General features: G+C 42.0%; 1 protein-coding gene across 3 annotated transcripts in view; it reads left to right on the forward strand.

The window, feature by feature from the left end:
• The window catches only part of LRRC7 (leucine rich repeat containing 7), a 220,369-nt gene that overhangs the window by 9,657 nt on the left and 183,060 nt on the right, over positions 1–27,652 (forward strand). For all 3 annotated transcript variants that reach the window (XM_019531612.1, XM_019531613.1, XM_019531611.1), the window contains exons 2-3: positions 7,415–7,532; positions 23,659–23,737. In XM_019531612.1, coding sequence (XP_019387157.1) covers positions 7,415–7,532; positions 23,659–23,737 — 197 coding nt within the window. The remainder of the gene's footprint in view (positions 1–7,414; positions 7,533–23,658; positions 23,738–27,652) is intronic.

Consider the following 27,652-nt stretch of genomic DNA (forward strand, 5'->3'; position numbering starts at 1 on the left):
ACCTCCGGCTGTGCTGGGGGTCGGCAGTGGGCTCGGCGGCTGCTGAGGGGGTGCCTTCAGGGGAGCGGGCTTCACCCGCGCGTCTCTCACCGCTCCGGAGCCTACCTGAGTGGGGTTTTTTTTGCTTTGTTTTGTTTTTTTCCCCTGTTTGAGTTGAGTTGAGCTGTTTAAAAATGGTGGAAGTCAAAAAGTGAGTCCAAGTGTTCAGTACAGATGATGAAAATATTATTGTGTAATGCAGGTGCAGGTTCGATGGTGAAGTTTTCTAGGAATTCTTCCTCTTGGTGGCTTATGAAGAGGTTGGTGTATTGAAGGGCTATCTTTGTGTCCAAAGCTGTGCTTACGGTTTGGAAGAAGTGTCAGTTGTTGAAAGCGAAATTGTGGCTAAAAATGAGGTAGATGAGTTTTACAAGATATTGTTGCGGATCTGAGTCTACTCCATGTTCCTGTAGGTATTTCAGGCAGGCAGCTATGTCTTCATGGTGTGGGAAGGTAACGTACAGGCTGGTGATGTGATGTTCTGGATTCTGTTGAGGACGTCTGTTGCAACTTGCAGAAAAAATTCTCTTTGATTGTCAAGTTATTTCAGGATAATTTCTATGAAGCCTAATAGCTCTTCAGTGAGCTATTGGGATATGATGTAGGTCTTCCTGGGTTACCTTGTTTATAAGTCTTTAAGCCTATAGAAATTTCCTGGTGTTAAGTGGAAATAGTTTTTCCTGGAGCTGGTGTTGGAAGGATTTGATGATATTTTCCTGTTCCAGAGTGAATACTGGTGTGTGGTCCTCCCCAAGTTCTCTATAGTATTTAATGTCAAAGTTGTCCGTTGGCCTCATTGATTTAGTTTTGATCATTGAGGATAACTATAGTTCCAACTTTGTCTGCTGGTTTAATTATATTTCATTGTTGGATCTTTGGGACAGTAAGGCTTTTTTCACTGACAGAGAGGTTGTTCTGGTCCTGGCTTTTGTTAAGAATTTTGCTATTGACTTCTTCCTGAAGCAGTTGATAAAGTAACACAGTGAGTGGTTACATCCACTTGGAGTCCATTCTTTTATGATTGTTTGTCTTCTCAGTTGTAACGGGTGGGTTGTCAGAGGTGGTGTGTCCTGGCTGTGGAAGTATTCCTTCAGGGAAAATCTGGAGAAAACTTATTCTAATTTTCTACCTAGTAGTAAGTTGTCAGCTTTTCTTTCTAGGCAGAAGTTCAGGCCTTGAGTACAGATGTTTCAGAGTGGGATGGGGGGTGTGGTGATAAGTTAATGTTTTTGGTGTTCCAGCTGCTGGTGTCTTGATTCCCATCTCTGTTGCTGTTGCGTAGTTTGCGAAGTGTCTCCTGTTGTGAAAGCTGATTACACTTTTTCTTCTTATTTCAGATGGCTGTCATCAGGCATTTTGGTGGTATGTTTGGGTCTATGACTTTTCTGACTGTTTTTGGAGACTAGGGGGCCTGGTAGATTTTCTGAAATCAGCAGGAGCCATGAATTAGTTTTACAATAGAGAGTAAATCTGAGTGTTATGCAACTGTGCTATAGATGAGAAACATCCTAAAATAGGGCCGTTAGGGCAGCCAGTTACAACTGACCACGTGATTCAGTGGATCATTTTTACAAAGTGCAGTTGAACATATTGACATTCTCATTTAGAGCATAGTAATTGCAAGAGAGATAACATTTTTTCTAAAATATACATGTATCTTAATCTTTATAATCTCAATAATCTTAAACTTTTTTTACTGTCAGCATAATTTCTGCATTGTCTTCCACAGAAAGTTAAATAGATGCGAGTAAAATTTGCAATAGATGAACCAGCTTATCAGTTCCATTTTAACCTCCTAGAAATATGTAGAGTTGAAAAGTGCTTCATTTAATATTAATATATGAGGTAAAATCCATGTGATAAATAAGAGGTGCATGCAATAAGATGATGCAACTTTTACATGATGTTTTGTATTTCAAAGACTGTGGACCAAAACATCCCTCATAATGAAACAATATGTACACATTATATCAGTGATTGCAAAGTAGATTTGATCATCCCGCTGACAATTGCAATAAAGTCAATATACGATATGCAAGAAGAGGATGTCAATGGAGTATACTGATCACTTAGATAGATGTGTAGATCCCCTGATTCTTATTTGCCACATGAATTATAAATACTTTACTAGGAAGAGTTTGATAGCTTGTAAACCTGCCAACAAGGAGTTCTATTTACTCTTCTAGAAAGATGAACGTGACAGTTTATCCATAGAGTTAAAACTATATTTCATTAACAAATCCATTTAATGTTTGTATATGTAAGAAGAAGTTTTATAGTTTATTTTAGCTGTACTGAGGGCTATCAAGATTTATTGTTATATAACCAAGAAGTTGAGAGGTAGAGAATAATAATCCATTGTGTGACCTAAATCACAGCACTGTTCATGCCACTTGGTTTCCTGCTTAAAAGGAATAAAAGTGGTATGAAGACATATTGCATGACAATTAACTCTGGATCCTAATGGCAGAGTCAGAAAGCTCTAAAAATGGAATAAGACTTCCTTTCAAAGTCTATTGGTAAAAAGAAAAAAGTCTCTTCAGGTAATTTTGTGCCTGTATTCCCACTCTTGTCTTATTGCTGTTATTAAATATAATTTCTTTCAGAGAGTGGTATGTCATATAGCTATTCCACAAGAGTATATATTTTTCTAATGGAAATTAGTCTTTGCTACACATCTTTATTTACTAATCCAAATTCCTTATTCCTGTTTGGTCAAATTTTCCTACAGGTCAGACTTCTTTACTATTTTTTTAAAATACATAGTAAATCAGAAGATTTTTTTATAGATGAGTTTTTGTAGCTCTGCTGGGAAACCTTACACCAGCTATAACAATAATTTGTAAAACTTCACCAAAAAAAAATCAGAAATGTTTAGATTTTTATTACTGTAGCCATTACCAAGATATTACCATAGCTTACTGTTATATTGAAGTAATGAAGACCTCTAGTGGCTAGAAATTTCAACTGCTCTCTTCATAGCAGCTACATGAAACTCCCATTTACAAATATGATATTTCCTGGGGGGAAAAAATGAAAGTCACTGAGATCAGATTATGAGATGCACTTCTGAAGTGATATATATTGTATGCAATGCTGCTGGGAAGTGCCTCATTCTCCTAAAAATCAGTCCCCTTTTCACTGTAGTACAGAGAGTTCAGAATTGTGTGAGCATGCTCAGAAGCAAAATAAATAATGACTAGCCTGTCCATGTCTGCAGGCCTTTTTAGAATGCCTACCAGCCTCATCACTGCAGTAGCTTTCTTTAGCAGTATAAATTTTCTTAATTCTGCTTTGAAAATGTCCTTCTATATGGTGTGGAAGGAAGTGTTACTTACCGAAGGGGAACCCAAGAAGTAGGACCCCTAGAAATCCTCCTCCCAGCACCTGGGTGAAGTGTGAAAGCCTGGTAAGGGCTGAAGGACTCTCATGTGCCTTCACAGAGATAGTGGCTGAATGGCAGGAAAAGCGAGAGCCCTCCTTTGTGAGCTCCTGCTTGTTCCGCATTGGAGGATGCCCCAGAGTCAGCCGTATATCCCTCCTTGGGCTCATTGGGCTCCCTCAATTGGGCTAAGTGATTTATTTAGTGGATGACTGATGAAGTTGATTTAATTGATTTATTTAATGAGTTGCCCTGGAATTAATTGGGCTCATTGATTTATTTAATGGACAGCTGATACAGGTGATCAGATTGAGTTATTTAATGAGCCACCCTGGGATTAATTGCGCTAATTGATTTGCTGAAGAACCGACAGATCCTTCTTCCAAGTTTGGAAGTTTGGCATATCTTTTTAAGCCACCACCGGAGTGGGAGACCAGGTCAATTGGATTTGGGTGCAAACTTATATCATTTTTCCTAGCCTGGAGCAATAGCATACAGCATGCGAGTGCTGAGATTACACTATTCTATGGGCAGAGATCTATATACATCAGGAGTATCTGGCTGGCACATGGAAGAGGTGTGAGGGGAGGTGGAGTCCCATACATCGGACTTACATGAGGTCAACACGAATTGTAGTTGATGACCAGGAACCCTCCCATTATTAATTAAGATCAAGGTGTGACAGGAGAAGAGAGGGTAAACTTTCATGCATGAAGCATGGTGAAGACCAGACTGCCCAGCCCAAAGAGTTGGCATTCTAGGGATTGGAGTGCATGGGTATTGCGATACAGGTTGTATTGCCAACACCACTCCTAATTGGCATCATATTTTTGTACTAAAAATAAAAATGATTCTTGGGATAATGACTGTTGTAAGGTCAAATGAAGGTAAGCACTTCAGTCAGTATGTATACAAAAAGCCAAGTGAGAGAGAGTCTTTCAATAAAAAAATTACTCCAGTATTATTTGATGCAGATTATGGTGGCTGTTGCCTTATGCTTTTCATTCTGCCCAGTTTCATGAGAATTCCCATGCCAGTTAAAGATGCTTGTGCCGTTTCCAGTCGGGGAAAAATAGACCGTCCTGAAAAGCAAAATTAAGGGTTGTTTTTCTTAAAATGGTGAACCAGCTAAAGAATGATGATGAAAAGTTGGAAATGAGTTACAGTTTGCTTCAAGTGACTTGTCTGATTCAGATTGACATTTTGAGTACTGTGTATTAATTCCCTCCTACTGTGATGTTCTGCTTTCTATATTTTGTTCTTTCTCTTTCTTCTGTTTTGCATAATCACATCAAATCTACATTGTTAGCTAGGCTTCTGTATAAATATGTACATTTCTTAGTTTAAAATTTTACAGCAAAGTGATGTGAAAGTTATTTGTACAAAACTTTAATTTCTGATAAAGATGCTTCCAAAGGAGAGTCAGCATTCATAGGCTTGCATGTGCCTATGATCAATACATTATCATGAGCAGTAACAAGGAATAGCAGTTGAAGCATATGCAGCAACGAGTAGGGAGTTGGAATTAAGTATCTATGCCCTGCAGCTATATACAGTGATAGATGGCTAGACAAGTTCATTTCCCAGAAAGCCGAAGTTTGGGATGGTGCTCTTGGAGACATCAGTGGTTGTAACAACAAAAGCAGGTGGCAAACCCTGAGCTATCCTGCCGACCTCACTTCCGCTTTATTTTTAAAAGGGGAAACTAATCTATTGAACCGACCCACAAATTGGACTGGTTGAGCAATGGAGAATAAGCTGTGTACTCTCATGGGCAAGTGTGGAGTACCTCACAATGGATTTATCTAAATGTAATATGCTAACCCTCAGATTTCCATCTTTCATGTTTTATGTTTTGAAGCTACTTTAGTTGCATAGCAACTGTAATTGTATGGAAGAAACCAAAGCTTTTAAATAGGTATTTTACATAAGATTTATTGACTGGAGCTGGTCAGAAACTGGATTTATTTCCTTGGGAAATCCTAACATTAAAATATGTTCAGAATTGTAACAAACAGGCAGAATTTCCTGAACAACAAAAAATCTGAACACTTTTATTTGAGAATAAAAATGCTTACTTTTGATTAAGCAAAAATAGTTTGGTTTTGAAAGATGAATGTTTTTCATTTCCATAAGGCCAAAAAAAGTAAATGTTATACAAGAAGGCAAAGCAATAAAAACAAAGTATTTAAGCATATTAATATTACTGTACTAAAACAAGAAAGCTGAAACATGCGGCTTCTTGACTTTTACTTTGCCCACCAAATCTTCATCAGAATAGATAGGTGTTCTACAAAATGGGCACCTATACACATGCCTGATACCTGCTCCAGTGTTTTCTACTTACAACTTATTGGAGCAGACTCAATCAGGTCTGCTAGAGCGTGCTAATTAGTATGATCCAGCAGCCTTGGTGTCACATGTATTCAATGTCCCCTTGCTTCAACATGATGGCAGGTGAGCTTTGGTTAAAGCACCTCCACTGCCATTTTGAAGCATGGGTCACTAAACTCATGAGACGGTCCAGGCACTTTCATTAGAGTGGCTCCTGAGAGCTCTAGTGATTGTAAAAGATGACCAGTGTTTGTAATCAAACTGCATTTTCTGATGGAAAAACTGTTTCATCAAAAATATTTTGACCTGCTCTGCTATTGATACTGTGGGCAAGTGTCTGCTGTGTTCGCAATGTCCCCTCGGGATCTTTTCTGCCACGACTTTGAAAATGGGAAAAATGGTTAGATGTTGTCCCCTGAGGGTCACCAGGAGTTGGTTAACAAGGTGTGAAGTTTTATTGTGTTTGCCTACAGTTGCTAATCACTGCTCCTAAGTGCCTAATTAGCTAGGAAGCAGGGAAGACATGGCTCCTAGTTGCCCAATTAACTAGGGAGTGGGGAAGACGCTGCTCTGCCCTGATCACCTTCCCTTCACCACCATTTACCCACTGGGGTTACTTGGTTCTTGGGCTTCCCTGGGGGTGGTACGCTGGCCCATGAGGGTCCAGCTGGTTCCCTGCCGTCTGCTCCCCATTGGGTAGGTATCCCCCAGCTCACCCCACCTCCTTGGATCTGGCACTCATTCACTGGGCTTTCCTCTTGCTGCGCCACCACTCCCCGTGGCTCCTTCCTCTCCTTTGGTGCCCTAAGGGCAGGGTTCTGGTCCTCCTGCCCTGCCTTTTGACCACGGTGGCATCCTAATTACCCTAATCTTTCCCTGGTGTTTTAACCCTCCACTGCTGGGGTCTTGGTTCCTCCAGGTGTCTGGGGCTTCGGTCTACTTAGTAACAGGGCTTTGTCTTGAGCCCCTGTTACAGCTATAGGTAGGCAACCCCTGGCACATGTCCCAGAGTGTGGCGCACACATACATTTTGCTTGGCACTCTAGCCCTCAGGCTGGATGGTGGGAGAGCCAAGAGGGGCATGATCCTTGTAGCAGTGCAGCCCCAGGTCTTCCCTGCTTTCTGCCTCAAGCCGCGTGTGCACGCGCTGCTAGTAACAAGCCAGGTCAGGGCTTTGTAGGCCCTGGTGCAGCTCTTACAGCCTCCCTGCCACTTGCTGTGAGCAACCTGAGCTCTGTGGCAGGCACGTGTGCCTCAGGGCAGACGGTGGGGTAGGGTCCAGGGCTGCACTGCCACAACAAGAATTGGGCCCCTCGGGGCTCTCCCACCATCCACCCAGGCATGCCAATACCTTAAAAGTTGAGGTTGCAAATGTTTTTGGCACTGTCCAAAAATGTTGCCGACCCTTGATATATCACAATAGGAATTTGTAACTGGTATGTTATCTATGAATAGTCTTTCTTGCTTAAAACATAATAAAATATTTTTAATTTATTCTCATACTTTTTCTAAAATAGATTTTTCTTAGAAATTTTAAGACTACTAATTTTGGGCCTTATATTATTTTTATGCCACAGTTGTTCTGTGTGTGTAAATAACAATCCTAATTTGATTTGTTACTAGTGCATTTTAACCTAATTGTCCTTTTTTATATTGCAGCAATTGTTCAACTGTCAAGCTCTACGCAAATTGAGTATACCAGACAATGATCTTTCAAGCCTGCCAACCACTATTGCTAGTTTAGTAAATCTCAGAGAACTTGACATCAGTAAAAATGGTAAGAATATTTTTTTTTAACATTTTATATTTAAGGTAATTAACTGCTGGTAACTTTTAATGTCTACTGAATAACAAAAATTTTCTTCAAGAAACTCAAAAAGAAATAGGCAGTTTTTACTCCGTTTACATCCATAGTTGCTCTATGTGTATATATGTGTGTGTATGTATGTATATATATATGTGTATATATATATATATATATATATATATGTGTGTGTATATATATATATATATGTTTCTGTGTGCGTATATAGCGAGGAAGACAAGAATGTTTTCTACCAACACGTTGAAGAAGAGATGGAGAGAACTCACAGAAATGAAACCATTATAATACTTGGTGACTTCAGTGCAAGAGTTTAATTCGTAGTTTTACGAATTAGCTTTATATTCACTTAGTAAATATCAAAATCTGTGTGTTACCAACAATTACTTTGCTGGGAAAATTACAAGAAAGACATCATTTAAACATCCAAGATAAGGGCACTGGCACCAATTAGGTCTAGTACTGACCAGGCATAACCAGCTGAAAGAAATCCTGCACGCAAGGTTGTATCACGATGCTGACTGTGACACTGACCATGCCTTAGTTTGCTGCAAAGTCAGAATCAGTGTCAAAAAGATCCACTGTAGCAAAACTACCAGTTGCCCTCAGATAGACATCAGCCAAACTAAAGGCATAGAAAAATGCAGTCTATTCAATGAAGAAGTTGTGAAAGCAAGTTTACTTAACAACTTGGTCACTGAGGCTTGGGAAAGCTTAAAAACTAACAGGTACAATGCTGCTAGCAGCATTTGGGGGAAAAATGCAGCCTGTTTTGAAGAGCAGTCTGAAACCATTCTACCATTGATTGGGAACAAAAGAACAGTGCTAACCAACTGTAAGAAATCTCCCAATAAAAACAAAGGAGATAGAAGCAGTTATGACCACTAAAGAAGTATCTCCCTGTTGAAATCTTTGAAATATTGAATGTCGTCGAAAAAATTGTCACTCACATCATGCTCCCTAGGCTTTGATCTCTAGGTCAGAGGTTCCCAACCACTGAGCTGCGGTCCGGTATTGGGTTATGAAGGGCTGGCTGCTGGGTTGCAACACAAGCCCCCCACTCGGACCCCCATCTGTCCACCTGGGCGAATGGCTTCCACTGCCATCAGTCATGTGCAGGGTTAAAGCTGGGTGGCAGAGCAGCCTCAGGAGGGAGGCAGTTGGCTCCGTGCACCCCTTCCCGCTCCCGTGCCAGTCCACAGGTTGGGAACCCTGCTCTAGGTGAAAGAATCTATCTTAAAAGTTAATGTGGCTTTTGTTCAGGATACTCTGGCATAGATATAATATTTTCAGTCATGCAACTGCAAGAGAAATATAGAGAAAAAATGAATACCAGTATACATAGCCTTCATCAATCTGACAAAGGCCTTCAATACAGTCAACAGAAAGGGCCTTTTTTACTATTCTGAAGAAGCTGGGCTGTTCCCCCCCAAACCGTTGAATATCATTTGTTCATTACATCATGAATCAAATGCCCTTGACTTCAACAGCAGAGTGAAATGGGTGTCTCTTAGCCCCTATATTTTCTAACATCTACTTTTCATTCCCGCTTCTCCATGCATTCAGGGGTGGCAAGGATGGCATTTATCTTTGAACCAAACTAGACGGAGGCTTGTTTAACATTGCAAGGTTTAGAGTGAAAATCAAGGTGAAAGAACTGGTACTGAGAGACTTCCTATTTCCAGATAATGTGGTCTTGGTTGCCCACAATAAATCTTCCCTGAAAAATCTCTTGGGCAGATTTTCTGAGTCGTGCAAGAGCTTCAGGATGGCAGTTGGTCTCAAGGAGACAGATTACGTACCGAGGGGTGGAAGAACCAGTATGTGACACAACTCTGGAGGATAAATCTATTTGTGTCGTTGACAGTTTTTGCTAGTTGCGTTCTACAGTCAGCAGGAATCTCGACCTTCAGACTGAACTGACTAACAGAATCAGAAAAGCAGCTAACAATTTCAGCTTATTACAGAAATGTGCGTAGCATAACAGCAGACTATCAGCTAAGGTGAAGGTGCAAATTTACAAGACTTCTGTGCTGTCACCCCGGTCAGACACATGGACTACATATGCTAGGCACATCAAGAGGCAGAGCAGCGTCCACATGGGATGTCTGTATAAGTTCCTGAAATCAAAGTGGGAGGACAGAATACCAAACAGAGGTATTGGAGCACTCAGGACTGACACACTTAGAAACCACTATCAAGAATTGGAGATTGTGATGGATGAGCCATGTCAGGAGAATGGGAGGAGACTGTACCTACAACAGTGTCTTGTATAATGAGATTTGAGACAGCTCTTGAAAGGGGTTTGCCATCTGTGGTGGTACCATGATGTGTGCAAAAACGATATGCAGTCATTCAATATCAACATAGAAACTTGGGAGGAGCATGCAGGATCCCATGTGGAGGGAACAGCTGGCCCTGGGTACAGTTTAACATGAAGTGGCTTTGATCCATAGGATGGAAGCAAAGTGAGAAAGAAGAAAGTAGTGTGCTGGAAACTTGGACTCCAATTCAGGCAACATATGGATCTGTGAAACTTGGAACAAGTTGTGTCACTCTCAAATTGATCTCATCAGCCACACATGAATTCATTGAGCACTTGACTAGACCTCTTGTGTTTACACCATGATCCAGAAGATTGATGATTGCTTACATATGTCTACCAAGGCCCAAATGAGAGGCTGAATTTGAGACAAAAATCCAAAATGAAAAACATGAAAATCTTAATCATGTAGTAAATAATCAGTGGGATTCATTTAACTAATCCAAATAAATTCTAGCTACCTTGTTCTCGTGTTCTTAAAAATGAAAGTGAAGAGACAAAAATTATGAGTGAAATGTAAGGTATTTTGGTGACTAAAATGAAGATTAATTTTCAAAATTAGGTACAAAACAGAGGTATGTTAGGAAAGCAAGAGAGGAAAGCAGTAGAGTTCCTCCCACTTCTATTCATTCTTTTCATTAACTATACCTTTTACTGTATAGATTATTCTTCATGAAGCTCCTATTGTCAAAATATCCTTGTTATCTTTATTTTTTGTTCTTATGATAAAATTAAAATAAAGTGTGAACTGATGTGGAAAACAAAACAAAAATACTTGACCTTTTGGCTAACTTAACGGAACCAAACTATTTTTATGGTTCAGATAGTAATATATCAAATGTTAAATGACTCTGTCTAGCTTCAGTACCCAGTTCCAATTATTCATCCAGGGCCTGAATTGGCAAGGCTCCCATTTATGTGCATATCTGCATGATTTCAAATAGTCTCAGTGATATCAATGTGAATATGTATAATTGCACACATGCTTAAACATCTTTCTGAATCAATGTCTCAAAAAATAGTTTCTTCCAACGAATTTATCATCTTCTTCTTACTACCTACATAGAGTATGGGACGAACTGAGGAATAATACTTTCTCACATGATCCTTGCTTCCAGCTGACTGTTTCCTTCCCATTCTTAGAACTTGCTGACCATTACAAACCCAGCGGTCCTGCCAGCTGCTTCTCTAATTTGTTACAAAGAGGTCTTGATCCTATTGCACGTTGCAATCATACATTCAATAGTTTTCTTACCTAAAATACAAAATGCAATTTGATCATTACAATTGATATTATCATATTTGTTTGTGTCTAAAGCCTGTCTTATAGGAACAGGCAGAGTTGTATTTTGCCTAAGTTATCTACAGGTATATTTTGCATTTGAATGTGTCTGCTTCAAACTTTAAGGCAGTGGATCTTCTTAGAATTTAGTCTGCTAGCATAAATTCTTCCCGAATTTGTCTTCCATATACAGGCCCTTATAAATTATGATCAGGTCTACTTTCTCTTTCATAAGCTAAACATACTGAGTCAGTCACTCTAAGGTATGTTTTCCAGTCCTTTAATCATAATCCTGGCCCTTCTTTTATAGAAAAGAGATTGCTGATAGAGCTGTGTGAAACTTCAGCACCCATTTCATTTCAGAGGTGTTTTAGCCCATTTTGGCACCTGAAACACCGAATCCTAATTGAAATGGAAGGCTTTAAAACATCTCCAAAACTAAACAAAACCATCCAAAATGTTTCTGAAAATTTTTGAGTTTTAGAGCCAGGTTTGCAGGGAAACAGAAACTAAGAAGAGGGAGGGGGAAGAGGGGTGGAAGGACTGCTCTGATATGGACAGCTGTAGCTGGCCAGTAAGGCTGTGCGAAACAGTACTGTTTCATTTTGACTTCCATTTCACCATTTTGAAGGGACAGTATTTCGTTTTGCTGTTTCAAAGCACTGTTCCATTTTGTTTCGTCCAAGCTGTTTTGATGCATTTTAATGTTTCACAAAAATGCCTATAACATTGTCACTTCTTGCTTGATGTGGATGAAAATTTCAGAGATGGTAGCCCCTTCTGAGTGCATGAAGCCTGCCAAGTTTCAAGGAAATAGGTATACGGATTTTTGTGAAACTGCATCTCAAACTGTTCAGAACAAAACTCGTATCACTTGCCGGCAGTGGAAGCCTGCTATCATCCTGCGTGCAGATCTGGGGGCCTGCTCCCCCCGGGAGGAGTCTGGCACAGCCCTCCCAGGGGACACGAGCCTCTGGATCTGCATGTGGGATGACAGCAAGCTGCCGCTGCCTAAGGCCAGTGCCAGCACTGTGCTTGGTACGGATTGTGCCAGGCAGATTCGGGTGCTGATGCTGGCTCCAGCCAGCACCAGCAGCCTGCTGTCATCTGCATGCTCTACGGCTGGTGTGCAGAGCTTTGAAAAAAAGGGGAAAAAAAGCCCCACACTCACTGGCTCTGCCAGCAGGGCTTGGAGCCTCTGAGGGCTCATGGCAGAGTCCCCCTATGCTGCGCGGGGATCAACCCCCACCCCCCGACACCTGCGTGGCAGCTGCACCATGGCGTAGGTGCAGCATGTCTCAGCAGGGCACCTCACACTGTCCCGGAGCTGGGGTGGCTCCAGCAGTCATCGGGAGCCCCTGGTTTGATTCCTTGGCTCTCTGATCATTCCCCCAACTCTTCCTGGGTGGTGCTGCCCCCGAGTCTGCATGTGGAGTTTTCAGCAGGTTGCTGCTACCAGCTGGGGAAATAGCCCAGAGCTACCACCATCCCCCAGCTGGCAGCGGCAGCCTGCTGCTATCCCATATCATCTGGGGGCCTGCGTCCCCTGGGAAGAACTGGGCGAAGCAGTCAGAGAGCTGGGGGATTGAACCAGAAACTGCAGGAATGTTTAGGGACTTGAACATTTCCCCAGTTCCTGTGTTGATTTCCCCAGCTCCCGGGTCAATTTCCCAGCCCCCAGTTTGATTCCCCAGCTCCAGGGTCAATTCCCCAAGTCCCTGGCTTGATTCTTGAGCTCTCTGGTTGCTTCCCCCAGTTATCTGATCATTACCCCAGCCCTTCCTGGGGGGCGTGGGCCCCCGGATCTGTGTGCTGGGTTTCAGCAGGCTGCAGCTGCAGGCTGGGGCCAGTGTCGACACCACAGTCTTCCCAGCACTAGGCGTGCAGTTCGGGGGCCCACACCCCCTGGGTAGATCTGGGGAAATTATCAGAGATCTGGGGAATGGAACTGGGAGCTCTAGATGTCAATATCAGAGCAGTTCTTCCCCTCTCTTCTCCCTCCCTGTTTTTAGTTTCTGTTTAGCTGCAAGCAAGCCCGACTTTGAAACTCAAAATGTTTTGAAACTTCTGAAATGTTTCAAAGTGCCTTCATTTCAAAGCTGTTTCGAAGCCTTTCATTTAATTTTGATTTCACTGTTTCAAGCTCAAATGAGTCAAAAGAGCTTTGAAACAAAACACCATTCAAAATTTCACACAGCCCTACTGACCAGTGTTTGCGATCTGTCCCTGAAGTCCCTTCCAATCCCAGTGGTTCGGGGGGGACAGTAGCCTGCCGTCATCCTGAGTACAGATATGGGGGCCTGCACCCCCCAGGAAGACTCTGGCACAGCCCTGCAGCCCTCTTGGGGGGCACGGGCCTCTGGATCTGCGTGTGGGTTGACAGCATGCTGCCGCTGCTGATTGGAGCCAGTGGTAGCACTGGGTTCTTTCCAGTGCTTGGTGTGGGCTGCACGAAGCAGACTTGGGTACTGGTGCTGGTCCCAGCATGCTGTCATCCCATCTGCAGATCCAGGGGCCCTGGGAAGAATTCAGAACAGCCCCGCAGCCCTCTGCGCCGGCCCCCTGGATCTACATGCAGGACTGGGCCAGTGCCAGCACCTGAGTCTGCTTGGTGCACCCTGCACCGAGCGCCAGTAAGACTGGTGCTGCCACTGGCCCCATCCCGCATGCATATCCAGGGGCCCACACCCCCTGGGAAGATTCCAGCACAGCCCCTCAGCCCTTCTCAGGGGTGCAGGCCCCCAGATCTACAGGTGGGGCTGGAGCTCAAAAAGGTGCTGTGCACTGTCTGGGAGTTCAGGCCACTGTGGCTGAGCAATGCCAGGCTTCAGCTGACAGGTAGAACTGCTCCAGCTCCCAGACAGTGCACAGTGCCCTGCCAAGCTGTGCTGCACCCACGTGATGCAACATCTGCCATGTAAGTGCCAGGTGGGGGAGGAGAGGGCAATTAAAATAATAATAATAAAAAAAGCCCTGCACTCAGTGGCTGTAGCAGCTGTGATTGTAGTCTCTGGGCACTCGTGGCAAAGTGCCCCCCATGCAGCAGGGGGCAGCAGAGATTGCGCTCTCTGCCTGGTACCCATGGGCAACTGTTGCATTGCATGGGTGCAGTGCGGCTTAGCAGGGTGCCACATGCTGTCTCAGAGCTGGGGTGGCTTTAGCAGTCATCCAGAACCCAGCAGTGCTCAGCTCGAGCGGCCGCAGCTCCTGGACAGCATGCAGAGCATGCGGACGACAGCATGCTGCTGCTGCCAGCAAGGGCAGCGAAGGCACCAGCCTTCCTGCCACTTGGCACGGGGTGTGCCAAGCAGACTCAGGTGCTGGTGCTGGCGCCAGCAGGCAGTGGCAGCATGCTGTCATCCCACATGCAGATCTGGGGGCCTGCGCCCCCCTGGGAAGAGTACAGCATAGCCCCGCAGCCTTCCTGGGATCTGCATGTGGGGCTGGGACCAGCGCCAGCACCCCAGTCTGCTTGACACACCCCTTGTCGAGCACTAGGAAGACTGGTGCTGCCACTGGCCCCAGCTGGCAGCAGCAGCATTTTGTCATCCTGCATGTCCCCAGACTCTTCCGGGGGGGGTGCGGGCCCCCAGATCTGCATGCAGGATGACAGCATGCAGCCACTGCCAGCAAGTGATATGAGTTTTGCTTTGAACAGTTTCACAAAAACTGCTGCACTTATCTTTTGGAAACGTGGCAGGCTTCATGCCCTCAGAAGGGGCTACTAGCTCTGCAATTTTCATCTGAATCAGGCAAGAAATAAAGTTACAGGCATTTTAGTGATTGCCCGTTATATCCTACGGCCGAAACACCGAAACAGTGCCGAAACTCTGAAACAGATTCGGCGAAATCAAAATGGGACAGTGATCTGAAACGCCAAAACAAATTACTGTTCCTCCGAAATGCCAAATCCAAAACAGAAACAAAACATAGCCATTTCACACAGACCTAATTGCTGAGCTGTAACTAAAAGTCAGAGGAGAACTCCATGGCCCAGAAATGACCTTTGTGTGCTTACTAGCAATGACCAGAAATGACCTTTCTGTGAATGCTACTCCTTCCCTTTGCACAAAAAATTAAGTTATGTTTATGCACAGTGGAGCTGTTCTCATTCAAAAAAAAATTGTGGAGTGTTTTTCTCTCTCAATCGCAGATCTATAAATACATACTTAACCTTATTGGGAGTAGTTCCTGACATGCCTGGATTTAAGACATACATGAAATTAATTTTAGAAACCTAATTTTGCAGCATGTAGGTCTTTTTCTAGGAGAAACAAGAGCTTACATTTGTTTTCTGGTACAAACCAGGATGTGCCCTTCGATATCTAAAAAGGGAACATAAGGACCACATCCTGGTTTGTGCTAGGAAAGAGATGTACAATATCCTGTTCCCCAAAATGTGTTTGAGCTAATAAAACAAAAAATTTCTACTACAAAACTAGATTTTGCAGTCTGCTGCTGCTTCTCATATCCTTGTTATTAAACTAGATGTTTTTCCAGAATTGTGCACACATGATAGCTCTTTCCATTGCTGCAGCAAGGTCCTCCTTTGTTAAAGTCTTACCAAGGAGTCAGCAAATACGTATGTGCTCCATAATCTGCACTTCACTGCACTTGCATATATTCATGTCATTAGAGTAGTCCCATTTGATCATGTTTATTTTTGATCTTCCAGTTTGCATGTGCAGGCAATTCAGGCATCACCATGTTGGTAAGTTTAGATCTACCCCCTGGGAATGTCCTCCTGGGGTTCCAGGTCCATTTCAGATCCCCTGATTGCATGTGGTCTTCTTTCCACAACCTCAGTCACGCCCTCTCAGCTGTTGTATCCAGTGGTGCAACACTGGTCACAAAACTCTTTTGCATTTTAAGCCATTTCTGTGAGACCAAAGAATTGATGCCTGGGATCTTCGATTATTTTTCTTTATGACTCACTACCCTTCTTCTGATATCAGGTGGTGCAATTTCAAACAATAAGTAGAGACTGGAAGTCATTTTGGACTTTTGTCACATTCAGCCCCACATTTGGGTATTGTTAGACATATACAGACTCCTTTTATATGCAACTATAAATGCTATCACTGGTTTGAGCAATCAGGACTCGTAGTAGAGATGATATCTTTTATTAGACCAACAAGATTTAAAAAAAAATCTTTAATTGCAAGCTTTCGGGCACAAACACCCTTCGTCAGGCATTGGAGAAAAGATTGTTGAAGTTCTCCTGGGTAGAAATGAAAGTTCGTATTTCATAGGGTTTCACAGAGGGGTCAGTAGATGGGAAACTCCTCTGGGCAGTCAGTTTAAGGTAATTTGCATCATCACAGATCCTCACAGGATGAAATATCATTTCTACTATGTGTCCTGATTGCCTTTTCCTCTAGACCAATACAGCTACAACCTGGATACCTGACATCACTGGTTTGATACACTCTTTAGGGTGCCCCTGGTGCCAGGAGCCCTCCTCGTTTTTCTAGAGCTTGTCCTCCAAACTTAGACTACATTTTTCCCCTGGAGTAACACTTCACCCCACGCAAATCTCAGTCTCCCCAGCCCCTGACTAAACCTTGCAGCTCCCGCTGGAGAAGCTGGGTGAACTCACAGAGTAATCACCTACTTTGCAAAGTGATAAGGACTCGTTGTTTCCATGGAAACAGAATGCCTATAGCTGTCAGCTGCTCTGAGATGGCTCTTTCCACAAAACAATCACTACATTATAAAGCCAAACGGTCTTAGCTGTATAAGATTAAAGAACATATAAGGAGAAGGAAAAAGGAAAATAATCTGTTAAGTATAAACACAAAGGTATGAAGAAATAAAAGCAGGTATCACCTATAGCTGCCTTTGGACCTGGAGTAGTTTCCTGGATTTTCAACAGTCCAGCTCATTGTTCAAACAACCCTGGTGCTAGCTGTAGATGATACTGTCGTCCAGGCGAGCATGGCTGTTTGGGGTTGCAGACAGGTTCGTAATGCCACACACCGCACATTCACCTGTTCTCAGTGCTGCAAAGTAGCAGCATGGGAGATTTTTTGACCCCAGAAGATCCCGGGGTCAAAAAACCTGCTAAAAAAAAAAAAAAAAGTGGAGCAGGACGCATGGAGGGAACTATGTGCCACCCAAAACTGACGCCTCGCTAGCCGGAGCTGCACTCTGGCTGCTGGCCAGGCTCTGAGCAGCAGGATTGCTGCTGCTGCAGCCCCAGGAGGTCCCCAAGACCCCAGGTAAAGCTGCTGGGACCAGCCAAATATTGGCCTCATCCTCGCCCACCCCAGGTGGGGTAACCTGTCATGTGCCAGAGGGCGCGTGACACAGACACTCCCCTGGGATAAGTAGCAGTGGCACAAGGTGTGCTGCTGCTTCTTGTCCCTAGGGAAACAAATGTCCACACCTGTGTGGATGCAGTCAGTGTGTCTTGTCTGAGTTGTTTTGGACTTCCCATTCCTCTCTCAGCTTTCTGTTTCCATCTCCCAGCTCCTAATTCTCTCTTATCTTTCCTATTCTATTCAAAGATGACAGAAATATCTGTTCTTGCACATTTTTTCCCAGATGGACGTATTTCTGACAAGCTAGGTGTCCTCTCCATATTATAGTCAACGAAAACAACAATATCCATATCCTTGCATATAATGTCTTATTCCAGACAGATAAACCCCTGATCTTCCCTCTGCTCTTTTCATTCTGTCCAAGTGGGGCAGAGATGCCAGATTCTTCATGCAATTTCCTCCTTCACTTTGTACTTGTCTGGTGAGCATGCTATGTCTCATTGATATGTCTATTAGCAACCTTTTCCTTTGAAATGCAGTTGGCTATAGTTTGAGGAGAACATCTCTCAAAGCCTCTCAGGAAGACTTCTTAAACCTGAGGCAAGATGCAGGAATTGACTGTTGACTAGTCAAACCAATTGCACTTGTCAGTAAACTAAATGATGACTTACAATGACTTATTAACTGTTCAGACTTTCATATTGAACTCCAATTACATCTTGTTATTAGCTGTTGATAAAAACCAAACATGATGGTAAGGGAAATATCTGTGCATGAGTAAAAAGCATCCTCTAAAATTAATCACTGCCCATATTCATACCCACTTGCAGATACTCGGCTCATATTTGGTGAAATTTCTGCGTTGCCAAGTAAATTATTGAATATCTCTTTTTTTTGTGTGCGTGTTATCGCACAATAGTGCATCTACACATTCGTTAATGTGCTGCACATTAAGTTTAGTACTTGTATAACCAAGTATTAAATCAGTGCGCAGAAACTGGCTTTAATGTGTAGTAGCACTAGCACACGGCTTGTTAGTGATGCTAAATGCGCAGTAGCCTAATATTACTACGCAGGAGTGTATTAGCACGGTTTTTGCTGAGACACGCTACTGCACAGTAGTGTTAGGTTACTGTGCTGTTAGTTTTGTGTAGACTTGCACAATATAACTGCAAAGTTGATACTCTGTTGTACCTATTAGCAAATGACAGCATTCTGTTGGAGTAAAGGACATGTAGAAGCCTGAAATTGTTGAGACATATGTGAAATATTTACCATGTGCTGATGCTTTCTCCTTTTTCATTTGGCTTGCTAATTTGTGACCACTAGAACTGCTTGCAACAACCCAAACCTAAATCTCTGAGCATCTTCTAACTTCTTCCAAATTCTGTTCACCTTATGCAATGGAACAATAGTAATTTCTTGAGCAGAAAGTAGGATTTGACCTGAGAATTAAAACTATGCACATTGTATTTTAACTGTCTCCTCACAATTGTACAAGTAATACTGATTTCTTTGCACCAGGGGAATTTACACTGTGAGTAAATCAAAAACAAGAGTGAGATTCTGGCTCCCGCTGATTTCAGTGGAGCCAGTTGGGAGGTATGTTGTTAAGGAAATCCATATGTATCCCAGAATCACTGGTCGGTTACGTAATGTAAAGTATGTAATATTAAGACAAGGATACATTGTGTACAATTCTTCTTCCAGGTTTGCTGGAACCTCTTTTAAACCTCCTTCAAAACTACAGTGCATGGATATTTTTAGACTCTAATGAGCTGGGGAATCTGTCAAACATGCCATTTCTTCAATGTTCTTCTTTGCCATTTAGAAACATGGAATCATAGGACGGGAAGGGATCTACAGGTCATTTGGGGTCAGTCTCCTGCTCTAAGTATGCTATATCCCTTTAATAAATTTATCAAACTCCATGTTAAAACTTCTTGTCTTCACTACTCCTGTAAGGCAGCTGTTCCAGAGCCTCACTGTTTGGTGGTTAGAATCCTTCTAACATCCAGCCTAAATTTATTCATGGAGTTTATTTACAGGAGAAGGAAAACTCTTGGCGTATTATTGTAATTATTCTTGTGCCATGTTGTCCTTTCACTTAAATTACTCTTTTCTCTTGCTGGTATTTACTCGGATAATTAATTTATAAAAAATAATTGTATCCCCTTTCTTTCTTTTTATAGGCTAACGATGACAAATTCTTTTACCCACTTCTTATAAGATAGACTTTCAGATCCCCTGATCATCCTACTAGCCCTTTTTCTCAGCTGTTCCATTTTGAATTCCTATCTCATGAACATGGGTAATCAGAATTATAAGCAGACTTACCAGTGGTTATACAAAAAATAATATTTCCTGTTTCTGTTGGAAGTACCTTGTCTGATTGCATTTAACTCTTTCATGGCCATGTCACTTCGGTTGCTTATATTCATTCTGATATCAACTAATAAGCCAAGAGTTTGCCTTCTCCTGTAATTCAAACTGATGAGTCCCAGGTTATAACAGAAAATCCTGTTAGTAGTCCTTAAGAATATGACTTTGCACTTTTATACTTTAATCTCATTTCTCTAACTGCAGTCCTTAAGGTCATATGGTAGTTACTCTTTTAGCACAACCTATTGTTTCCTTTTAGACAGATCTTTGCCCACCTCAGTTTCTGTACTAATCCTCATATTCTCCAGTTTAGCCAATAGTTTCTATATAACCCTATGCTGAGGGCTTTACTAAAGTCCAGGCAGTTTAAAGAATTTCTCTTGCATGGAAAATTAGTTACTATATAGAAAAGTCTACTTGGTTTGTCTGGCACAATTTCCTTTTGGTGTATCCATTTTGCATTTTTGCCCGTTCTACAGTTAACAATAATGACTGAAATACTTTCAGGTCCAAACCTCACTCTAAAAATAAAGAAAATATGGTTATACGCCTGATCAACTTAAATAAAATAAAATAAATACAGAATTGCGACCAGGACATTTTTACATGTCAAATTAAGAAATGAAGTTAAAAACAATGGCAAGTCAGAAATAGTGGACCATTAAAATAGAGATTAGAAGTAAAAATTTCAAAAGTACTCAAAAGATTTAGGAATTTGTCCCATTTTCAAGTGGCTTAGACACTGAGGGCACATCCACATGAGCATGCATGTGCCTCTTACAGCGTCTCAAGCCCCTTTGAGACGCTGCAAGACCCACATGCGAGAACAAAAAAACATTTCCCGCGCTGCATATTTACAGTGTGGACTCAAAATTTGGTACTTGGACATCCAGGTACCAAAATAAAACCCGGGTGAAAAAAGCAAACTGTGCCCTGAGGCAACTGGAGCCTCGAGTCCTCCACAAAGCTGCTCTGGTAACTAGCCAGAGTGTCTCTATGGCTGGCCCCTTGCCCAGGTGCTGAAGCACGCTGCCTGCCCATGCAGGCTTCAGGGACCCACATGCAATGGCTTCGTGCCAGGTAAGTGCTGGGGGGGCTAGAGGACGGGACCATGGGGTCCCCCTGCCCGGCCCCAAACTGCTTTGAGATGCAGCAAGAGGCACATGTGGGCTCATCTGGATGCGCCGTTAGGAGCCTACACTGGGAGCCTTAAATCAATGGGATACACTGACAAAAATATTTAAGCATTTTAGGCCTGTAGAAACCTGGTGGGGCTTACCCTCCTGTTGGCTGTAATGGGAGTTTGGTGCTTCCTTGGAAGCCTTTCTAAAACCCACTAGGCACTTATCTACATCTCTAGGCACCTTTTAAAATCTATAATGAAGTGCCAGTCTCTTTTGAAAATAAGACTTAGGACAGGTCTGTATGACACAACATTTTGTTCCTCAGATGTATCCGAGATTATTTTCAATATTAGAAGCTTTAAGACTTAACATACCCTGCTTTGCATTAACAGAGCTTATTTAGAAGTAGTTTGGCTACATCTGCATGGCAGTGCATTGTGGCTTGTAGGCATACCCTTAGATGCTTTTGAAAACTATCCAAGGACAAGGCTTAGGGACTATCAGGATAATAAGCAGGGAACAGAGTGAACAAATAGACAAGAAATTAAAAAATAAATTAACAGCAGCAGTAGTAGTCAGTCAAAAATAAATCTCTCTAATTCTGTAAGCAAATAGAAATCTACTAAATGCCATATTTTAACATAATATGTCAGATATAGACATCTTATTTTCTCATCCCAGAAATAAAGTTTATAATTAGTTTGGAAATAGGTTATGCTGTTCTTTAAAAAAGGAAATGAGCTAGAGAATCTACTTGTTTTCATTAACAGTCTAGAACTGTGTGTAGATGACATGGCTATTAGGCATGGTATTTATTTTTTTGTGTTAATATTCTTTAAGAGACTTTACGTCCAAGTTTCAGTCATGCATCAGGTTATTTCATGCACTTCACAGATTAAACAACCAACCACCATTATCATGTCATGTCTAATAAAAAAAAGGTAATTTAAAGTAATGTCTTGCAAGTCTTAGAATATAGACAATTTTCATACTGATAGAGACAGACAGATAAGGAATTTAGCATATGTTAGCATCTTAACTAGTCAAATCCTAGAAGAAGCTTACTTCTAAAATCTGTTTCTTTAGGGAGACTTCTCTTAGCTGCTAGTAAATTGTGTGCTTTTCTGCTTGCCCATATAGGAGTACCTGAAAATCTTCTGACCCTGCCATGATTGTGATTTTTATGGGACATTTTTTGCTCTCGGTATTTATAGAAAGCCAGGTTGCAACTGCTGTCAGTGAGAATTGTGAACAAGGAATGATGGCAGGGGGTGTAATGCTGCAAATGTTTTTCATAGTTCTGCCATTTCAGGAATACATGAAGATGCTGTGTAGACCTTTGACTAGCTTTTTCTAATGCTACTTTCTGAGTTTTTACTCAGAGATTAAACTAAGCACATTTTTGTCACTTTCATGGCTAAGGAGCAAATTTTACTCTTGTATCACATACCAGTATTTAAATGCATAAGTAACCTATATTGCTTCCACAGTACAGTTGTGGGTTTGAAGGAAAAGGGGTAAAAATGTTTTGTCTTTCCCATTTTTATGAAGAAACCCAGTAAAAGGAGACAGCATTTATGTTGTTTTTGCCTTGACTTGCATACAGGGAAAATTTAACAGTTGTATTTTGACACAGGTATCAAACCATAGGTTTGTTATGTCACCTTTTCATATTCCAGAACAATATCAGTTTTATGGATCCATAATCTGGTTGTATAGTTAATGTATCTTTATATTATTATTTTCATGGTCATTCAGCCCTTGTTGAGAAATACGTTTTCTTGCTTAAAAAGTCAAATTTTAGTTAGTTCAGTCATGTTCTCTAGGTATATAGTCATTGTCATGGATTCCAAAAAAGGAATTGCTTACTATTTAGAATTTTGAATTGGTTCAGTTTAGTTTGACTAAAACTATATCAATTGGTTTCGTTGGTTATCTTAACACACATATGTATTACCATGCTGTAAGTATGAGCAGTTCATTTCTTGATGACTACAATTGATATTTACATTAGTACAGATCGTTGGAAACCACTTATTTCCTTTGGTTTTTCCTAAGATTTGTGCATCTATCAACTTTGGTAGTGAGAATTTATTTGAACTGATAGGAGTAAAATTAGGCAGGTGATCTTTTTGGTAGGCTGATGTCTATGCTATAGGTAGCCTCGATCACTGATTAGACTTTATTCAAGCTTACTTATTGAACTGACCTTGAACATTTTTCTGTGCACCATGTGTCTTCTGGTAGTTCAATCTAAAAATGATTATCTTGTCATTGATTGAATGGACATGACACTAATCTTGCAAAGCAGTTGTGGTTTTCCTTTAGTGAAAAATATTTAGCTGAAACTTTAGGATGCAAACTTATATATTCTTATATATTCATAACCAAGACTTTCAATGTTAATATTTCCTCAAATCTAATATTTTAAGCAGATTGTTACAGTCACAACTTAAAGACGAAACACTTTTGATAAGACTACATTGCACTCATCACTGGGTTCAGTAGGAGCTCTGTTAGTTGTTGTCAACTTTGTAGTTGTCAACTTGGATGCTACATTTTTCAGATGGTTTTCTCAAAAAAAGTTTGTCCAAAGAGTGGAATAGGGAATATGAGTTTTAGTGCCTGATTAGTGCTGCAAAACAAGTTCAGTGACTTTTTACAAAATGTCTTCATAATACCTTTCCATTTTTGTTTTTAATTTTAGGAGTTCAAGATTTTCCAGAAAATATAAAGTGTTGTAAGTGTTTAACAATTATTGAAGCCAGTGTCAATCCAGTTTCTAAGTGAGTATCAATACCTAATACTGCATTTCTGCATTTTATATTTTATCAGTGAAGAAAGTTTGTACTAGTGAAAGTAAAAGTGCAATGCAAAGTTAATGTGCAAAATGTATTTGTATATTTATATATGTGTCTATATTTGTAAAGTGTAGGACCCCAAATGATTAAGATTGAAATTCACTTCATTTAAGAATTTGTGCAAAGCCTTCTGCATCATTCAGAGCTTGCACTGCCTTTATGCACACAGCTGGTGGCAGGGCAGGTCAAGGTTGGGATCTACTGGATCTCTGTTTCTGGCAAGAAGTTAGAATAACAGCTGCAGAGAGACTGCCACAACTCCATGACTCTTCTCTCAGAGATGGGAGGAGGGCTAATTCTCTTCCATGAGCCTCCATTTAATTTCCTTTACAAATTCTATTTACTCTGGATTTTTGGTGAAAGGGGTAAATTTTACCTTAATATAGTATATGTGCCATGCGCATTCCAAAAATACAAATAGTTACATTTCCAGTTTTGCCTAAAATATTTGAAAGAAAATCTTTTTAATTACCTTTTCACATCCCCAGTACTGCGAAGAGTTACGTTTTAAACTTCGGCAGACGTTTTAAACTTCTGCATTAATCTTCAGAAGGTTAGGACCCAAGTTCTGACTTAAGTATTTTTTCAGTTATTTGCTACAGTAGGTAGTAACGTAAACCTCTTAGAAAGTTAGTGTGCTCAACTATCATGCTGTATGTGTGGCAGCCTGAGTAAAGTGAAAATCGAATTTTCAAATGTTATGTTATACCTGAATAATTGAAAGATCATATTTACATATTTTAAAACACATCCTATAAAATAAATTTATATTTAGTATGTAGTAGAGCCAACAGATGATATCTAATGCACAGGGTTTTTTAGTAATAGTGGACATTCGGATCAATGGGTGTTTCTCTCACAGTGCAACTGCAGAATCAAGTGCCAGTGCTAAAGTATAGTTTCTCTCTGCACCAGAACAAAAGAGGTGAGAGGCACAATTTTGTTTGCATGTGGCCATTGCACGCAGTTTGTTAGTTTTTTTAAGGTATAATTATTTTGGTTTCTTTGCTGTGCGCAGGGTTACTGCAGTAGATTTTTTCTCCCTTATGTTCTAAAATGATATTGCAGTTTATACGTGTGTGAGGAAGAGAGAGAGGGGGAGAGATCATACAGGGGTTAGCATCAACTTCTGAAGGAAAAATTACGACACATTTTGAGTTATTGATCTAAGTCTTAGTGTTTGCCCTATTTTATTTTATGAATGCATCGAACTAAACATAGAAAAAAAAGTGAAAGCTTCTCTTAATTAATTTTTGAAAAATTAGTCAACATTCATTCCTGTATTCATTTGCAAGCTTAAACCTGGTAATAAATTAAAAGAACACATTTTGGAAAATAAGTGCTTGCTGCGCCAAGCTCTTCTGGGTAGGGGTCTGGGCAGGGCTGTGCTCAGGGTGGGTGGTGGTGACTCTTGGAAGGGGGCACAGGGAGAGAGGGCTGCAGCCACCCCAAAACTTGCTTTAGCAGCTCCACCTCCACCCACCCTAAGCACAGCCCCGACCCAACCCCCACACTGGGTAGAGTCTGGCTCCAGCCCCCACCTTCACCTCACATGCAGATCTAGGAGCACAAGCACCCCATGCCCTCCAAGGGTGTGTGCAGTGGTGGGAGCCGCCACCCCCTCCCCATGTCTCCCGGACAAGATGCTCATGGCTCCGTCCTGTGCCCCACTCCGGCTATGCAGCTCCTGCCCCTTCCCCAGCCCTAGTGCCACTCCTTCCCTCGCTGCTGGGGCCTTGATCTGCCCCCTCAAGAGCCTTTCCCTTTACAACACGCTTACCAGCTGGATCTGGATGCTCTCCACACTGCCTGGCTGTGCTCTTCGCTGCCTGTGTGCTGTGCTGTAGCTTCATGCATGCACGGGGCATTTATCAGTGACATCAAACAAAAAAAGCCAATTGTTGATACCGTCAATGTTCCTTATATCAGTGCCAATCTGATATGGGACCAATGTATCGGTGCACCTCTGTAAGTAAGGCTTTGTAGAATCAAACGTCTACTTCATGTAGAATAGACGGTACGATATAAAACATTATGATTTTGGTATGTTTTAAAACATATTTATAGTCTATATTTTTAATTTAATAATTGCAAGATAACAAAATATAATAGAAAATCATTTTTTTAAAGAAAATATCACATTTGACTCTGTCACTGTTTCACCTGACATCTACAACTTCCTTCCCAAATATTATTGGGCTTGGTTTTACAAGGTGCTGAGCACTGTGGCCCAATCCAGAAAAACACTTCAGCCTGTTAAGCCCAAGAGTAATCCTACCACAAATGCTTTTAGATACTTAATTATATAGCGTCTATATCACTTAAACACTGTACTATTTGTATTTGTATTTCCTTTGTTTGTGCTGATAGCTTATATCAGCTTTAGATCCTCCAGTCTGCCCCAAGAGTATGATTGGGTTTCCATGCCATCACATCAAAAGAATAGGTTATGCGCATATAGTAACCTTAAATCTGTAGAAGTAGCTGAGGAGACTTCAAACAGATGGGTGGTCCCAGGTCAGCATAGTTGTGCAGGGAGCATTTGGAGGTGGCAGGTGCTATTAGCCAAGCAAAACGTCCCTAGGCAAACATTCTCCTCAGTACAACTTTGAACATTTCATAAATGAGTCAGTTATAGCCCCCACAGTAGAAGGATATAGGACATACCTCTGCACCCTTCTGCCCAGCTTGATACAGCTCAGTATTTATCCAAGAGTTCTGAGCAGTGGCAGGATCTTACTAATTAACGTAAGACTGCAGAGGTCTGCGGGAACTCCAGCCTGTTGCCTTTGATATCATGGGAAGTTTTGCCTGCAATGCCACTGTCTTGGAATCAGAAAGAGTGACTGTCCTTTCTAACCCTACTTGAGGATCCAACATACTCACTCTTCTCTTGCCTCCTGAAGCCATAAACTAGACAACTAGATGCCAGGAAGAAGCTCTTCAATTAGTGGCTGGGCAGCTGCCAGATGCCTTTGGATTGTATTTCTGGGTACAGGTACCTCAAGGAACTGTGGAGGGTACTGAGGTTGCTCCTGAATGCAAGGAAGCTGTACCTGCCATGGATAGGCTTTCGGCCTCCGTGCCACACAGTATTTGTTAGATCTGGGGCAAGACATCCCAGAGGTCTGGGCAGTGAACTTTAATCTCACCAGTCATGAATAGGTCCCAGAGACTAAGCCTCTAGAGACACGTGGCCCAATGGCATATGACTCCCTGCAGCTTCTGGTCCACACACCATCAGGTTGGGTGGGTTCCATGCAGCCACATATAGTCCCTGGGACTCAACCGGAGTTGTGTGTTGCTGGGGGACTCTCCTTGCTGTGGGCTTTTAGTGCCCCAAGGGCCTGCCACCAGCTGCTGCTGCAGGCAGCAGAGGCTGTGCAACCTGGGGGGAGGTTGACACGTATGTCGGGGGGCAGCCCCCCCACAAACCCCATTCCCACCCCTCCACACAAGCCCAAACCTCCCACACACAATCCCACACCCATACCCCTGACAAACCTCATACTTGCCCCCCACACCCCCCACACACACATTCCCACACCCACAAGCCCTCCCTCCACAGACCCCACACACATGCAGCTCCTAGGACTAAGCTGGAGCCCGATATCCTCAGGGGCTCTGCTTGCTGCGGCCCGTGAGCACCCCAAAGGCCCATCACCTGCTGCTGCCACAAGCCATGCCCCACTTTTATTATTTATTATTTCTAGCATGCTGAGGCAGCATGCCGGAGCAGCAGGGGAACACAGCAGCCATAGAGATGCTCTGGCCAGCTTCTGGTTGTTTCTGGGCACACTCTGCATGCCACTGTTTTCCATCATGGGTTTTATATATATA

This window comes from Crocodylus porosus, unplaced genomic scaffold (genome assembly GCF_001723895.1).
Source record: "Crocodylus porosus isolate Cpor-Errol unplaced genomic scaffold, CroPor_comp1, whole genome shotgun sequence".
In the NCBI taxonomy this organism is placed as follows: domain Eukaryota; kingdom Metazoa; phylum Chordata; order Crocodylia; family Crocodylidae; genus Crocodylus; species Crocodylus porosus.